Below are 4,126 nucleotides of genomic sequence, written 5' to 3'. Positions count from 1 at the left end.
TGGTCCTCAAAGGACGGCTCGAAATGTCTTGGATTACGGGTTTTGCCCCAACAAACAATGTTGTTTTGCGAAATTTTTTATGTTTGGGATATTGACATTATGGGGCCATTTCCAAATTCTAATGATTTCATGTACATGGGTGGAGGCGATTCCCACCCGAACCGATGATGCTAATGTGGTTCTTTCTTTTGTTCGAAATAACATTATTTGCCGCTTTGGATCAGCACGAACAATCGTGAGTGATCAAGGCTCATATTTTTGCAACAAAAGAATGATAAGGTTAATGAAGAAGTATGGCATCATCTATAAAGTGGCCACGGCATACCACCCACAAACGAATGGCCAAGCCGAGGTCTCCAATCGGGAAATAAAGTGCATATTGAAAAATGTTGTGAAGCCTCACAAGAAATATTGGATTTCTAAGCTCGTTGCTGCGCTTTGGGCCTACCAGACGGCCTATAAGATGCCAATTGGTATGAGGCCGTTTCGGTTGGTCTATTGGAAGGCTTGCCATCTACCGGCGAAGATAGAGCATAAAGTATATTGGGCCGTAAAAGAATGCAACACTGGATTTGGGGTTGGATTCGAAAGGAAGTTATAGTTGATGGAGCTTGAGAACCTTCGATTGGAAGCCTATGACAATTCAAGGATTTACAAGGAGAAGATGAAAGCGATGCATGATAGAAATATTAGAAGAAGACAGTTTAGAGCGGGAGATTTGGTTCTCCTCTATAACTCTAGGTTGAGATTGATGCCCGAAAAGTTGAGATCAAGGTGGGAAAGCTCGTATAGAGTGGAGAAAGCGGAGCCATATGGGGTCTACCACTTGCGCCATCCTTCAAGCCCTAATATCTTCAAGGTTAATGGTCATCGTCTAAAGCTATACCATAGAGAAAAGATGAAAAGCAACAAAGAGGTTGAGGTGTTCCTCCTTGAGGATGAACCCGAAGGAGAAGAGATTTGAGCTAATGACCATCCAACTTAAGGACGTTAAAGAAAAGTGCTAGGTGGGAGACAGCCCATCATGGTATGATCTACCTTTGCTTATAGTTTCTTGCACATAGCTTGTAGAATTTTTTTACCTTTGGTAATTGCTTGATTTGTGAGTTTGTTCATAGTAGGGTTGATTTTTGCTTGATTTTTGTGTTAAATTGCACATGAGGAGTTCATTGATAATGGTTTGATTGAATTAAGATGTTGAAGAAATTCTTAAGGTTGAGTGTTACATGAGGTTTTTGATGTTTTTGACCCCTTTAGCATGCATTACTACCAATTTGTGCTATAATTGGCCCTCTTCATGTGTATGAAAAAAAAAAAAGAAAGGGGCTGTCGACGTGGGTGACGCTTACGCGTCCATTGCCATTTCGATAACCCACGCGTACGCGTTGATTGCAAATTTTGGCCACTCTGGTACGAAAACAAGAGAGTTGTGCCTCTTTTATGCCTATTTGGTGCCAAGCGCCCCACGCGTAAGCGTGGCAGACGCGTACGCGTCGGTCGTCAATTTTCTAATCCACGCTTAAGAGTGATAGACGCGTACGCGTCGACTGTGCTGCACGCCACTCCAGATACAAAAACGAGAGAGTTAGGCCTGCTTTGGGCCCACTCTGCGCCCAGGGCTCAACTCTATCTACGCGTGTGCATCGCCTGACGCGTACGCATCCCTTCTCTTTCCTGCAACCCATGTGTAGGCATAGGAGACGCTTACGGGTCGCCTCCCATCTCTATCCACCCATGCGTACGCGTGGAGTGCGCTCACGCATCGCATCCCTGACGCATTTTAAACACATCGCACCCTGTTTTGAGTCCCTTCTTTAACTTTTTTTCTTCCAACACTTCCTCTCTTCTTCTCCCATCTTCTATCACCCTTGTCTCTGGCCACTACATCGGCAACCACCTCTGCCGGCGACCACCGCCTCCGGCAACCCCTTACCTTCTCTTTCCTCTCTTTCCTATTCTCCACCTACACTCCACATTGTTCACTCCTTCTTCTCAAGGTTCTACCCCCGACTCCTTTCTTTCTTTTTGTCACTTATGCTAATTTGTGTCTATCTTATTAGTTGCATTTATCTTCTTTCTACTGCATTTCCTCTTAGTTGTATTTTTGTTACTTAATTCTTGCTTGTTTTCTTTCTTCCAATTCATATTTTCCATGTGTGTTGAAATTTGAGTTCTCTCTTGCTTTGATAGATCAATTTGACATCTCTTGATTCCTTCATGACTTTGTGGTATTGTGTTGTTGTTGGTATTCTATTTGAGGCTTTACATGGTTAAACTATTCATACTTGCTCATTAATTGAATATTTCACACTAAATGTTTGTTGAAATGCACCTATACCATTTTAGTTCAATTTTGACTCTATGCTCCTAACTTGGTGCTTCTTCTTCCTTCACTTGCTCTAGCTAAGTGCATTGAGCATATTCTACCTTCATGTTTACCATTCTAATGCTCATTACCTTTGACTTGCTTCTTGATTATTATTGACGCGTGAGTTATCATTCTCATGCCTTATTGCATGCTTTACTCACTCATCCCATGCTAAGTGTTATGCCCCATGTTTTTATTATTGTCTTGATCACATGTTGCAGCTGTCATGTCCTCAAGAAATACTATTCCTTCTGGGTATTACCTTTCACTTGCATGTTATTTTCCAAGTGTTGATTATTTGGATTTTAATGTTCCCTCTTTCCCTTCCTTTTTCAGGATGGCGGCGTCGAAGAAACCGGCCACAAAAAGAGCATCCCAAAAATCAACCTCCAAGGCATGCCCTACACTAGGAGCAAATCCCCTTTCAAAGAAGGCGAAGACAATTGTTCACCTTGATGACCAAGAGAAAAGCAATCCGGCAAGGGACCCCACAAGGTTTTCCAACTGCTTCTGTGAGCTCATGTTTCCTCACATAGTCGAGAGGAACTATCATTCCGAGCACCTACTCACTCCCCTGGACCACATTGCTCCGTATGTGCTGCCCCGCATTGAACGGCGAGGATGGGAGTTTCTATTGCAAAGACCACAAGAGACAAATCTCTTGTGGGTGGTGGAGTTTTACTCCAATTTTCACTCCCCGTCTCTTCAGTCGGTTTACGTGTGCCGAAAGTAACTCTCGGTTTCAGAGGAGGCTATTCAGCGAGTGCTTAATGTTTCATCGGTACTGGAGGATATGGATGGTTACCAAGAGGCCCTACAGTAGTGGAATGAGTATCAGTTAGAGTGGGACTCGATTCTTCCGATCATTACCCAACCTGAGGCATTTTGGACCCAAGGGCGACTAAGGATGCGGCCCAAGTGCATTGACGCACGCTTTCTTACTGTGGAAGCTCGAGCATGGGCCCAGATCTTATCTCACTATGTGCTTCCTAGTACCCATAAGTCATCCATCACGGCGGACATAGCCCTCCTTGTTTGGTGCATACTCACAGAGAGACCAGTCAACATCCATCTCCTCATCCGACAAGCGATGGGTCGAGTCCATGCCAAGGGCAATCTACCATTTTCCGCCTTGGTATCCGATTTAGTTGCCACTGCTGGTGTTTCTTGCGACGCTAAGGACATGAAGGCTACAATTCCGGCAAAGGGCGGATCTCGTCCCGAGCGGAAAATATCTTCAGCCTCCCACGGACACCACGAGCCTCACCATAGCCCCTCCTCCCACCATTCCTACTACTTCATCCGCACCGCCAAAGTCAACCCATCAATTGCTCGTAGAGCTCCTTGAGAAGATAGATCGATATGAATGGCGAAACAAACGCCGATTTGCTTACATGATGAAGCTTTGGAGTTGTGTCAACCCGCCTATGGAAGAGCCAATCCTTTCCACATCCGATTCGGACAACAGTGAAGCGAGCACTCAAGGCATGAATGATGGAGGTGACGACCCGAACCCCCCTTTCCTTATCATCATCGGCACGGAGGACCGTGCAAACTCTTAAGTGTGGGGAGGTCGGTTACCGACTTCTGTAGGTACCCTTTTCTTTTCAACATCCATGATTTTGATTTTTATTCCTTTAGTTAGAATAGATTGCATGGTTAGTTTTTGTATTTGAACACCTTCTGCATGTTAGGACTACTTGGTTAGGGTGATAACTTCTTTTCCAAGAAATTATTATTAGGGCACCCTACCAATTT

At 44.4% G+C, this 4,126-nt stretch overlaps 1 protein-coding gene across 1 annotated transcript; it reads left to right on the top strand.

Moving 5' to 3' along the window:
• The first annotated feature begins 604 nt into the window (after window positions 1-604).
• On the top strand, window positions 605-964 carry LOC112778465 (uncharacterized). Its single transcript, XM_025822779.1, has one exon. It carries the CDS (start codon window positions 605-607, stop codon window positions 962-964), a length of 360 nt encoding a protein of 119 aa, XP_025678564.1.
• Window positions 965-4,126: the final 3,162 nt, after the last annotated feature.

This window comes from Arachis hypogaea, chromosome 19 (assembly GCF_003086295.3).
Source record: "Arachis hypogaea cultivar Tifrunner chromosome 19, arahy.Tifrunner.gnm2.J5K5, whole genome shotgun sequence".
Classification (NCBI taxonomy): Eukaryota; Viridiplantae; Streptophyta; class Magnoliopsida; order Fabales; family Fabaceae; genus Arachis; species Arachis hypogaea.
This window is presented reverse-complemented; position numbering and strand designations above follow the sequence as displayed.

Bases quoted from the DNA above. Each gene is read 5' to 3' on its own strand.
- LOC112778465 (XM_025822779.1), top strand. From the start codon at position 605: ATGGAGCTTGAGAACCTTCGATTGGAAGCCTATGACAATTCAAGGATT.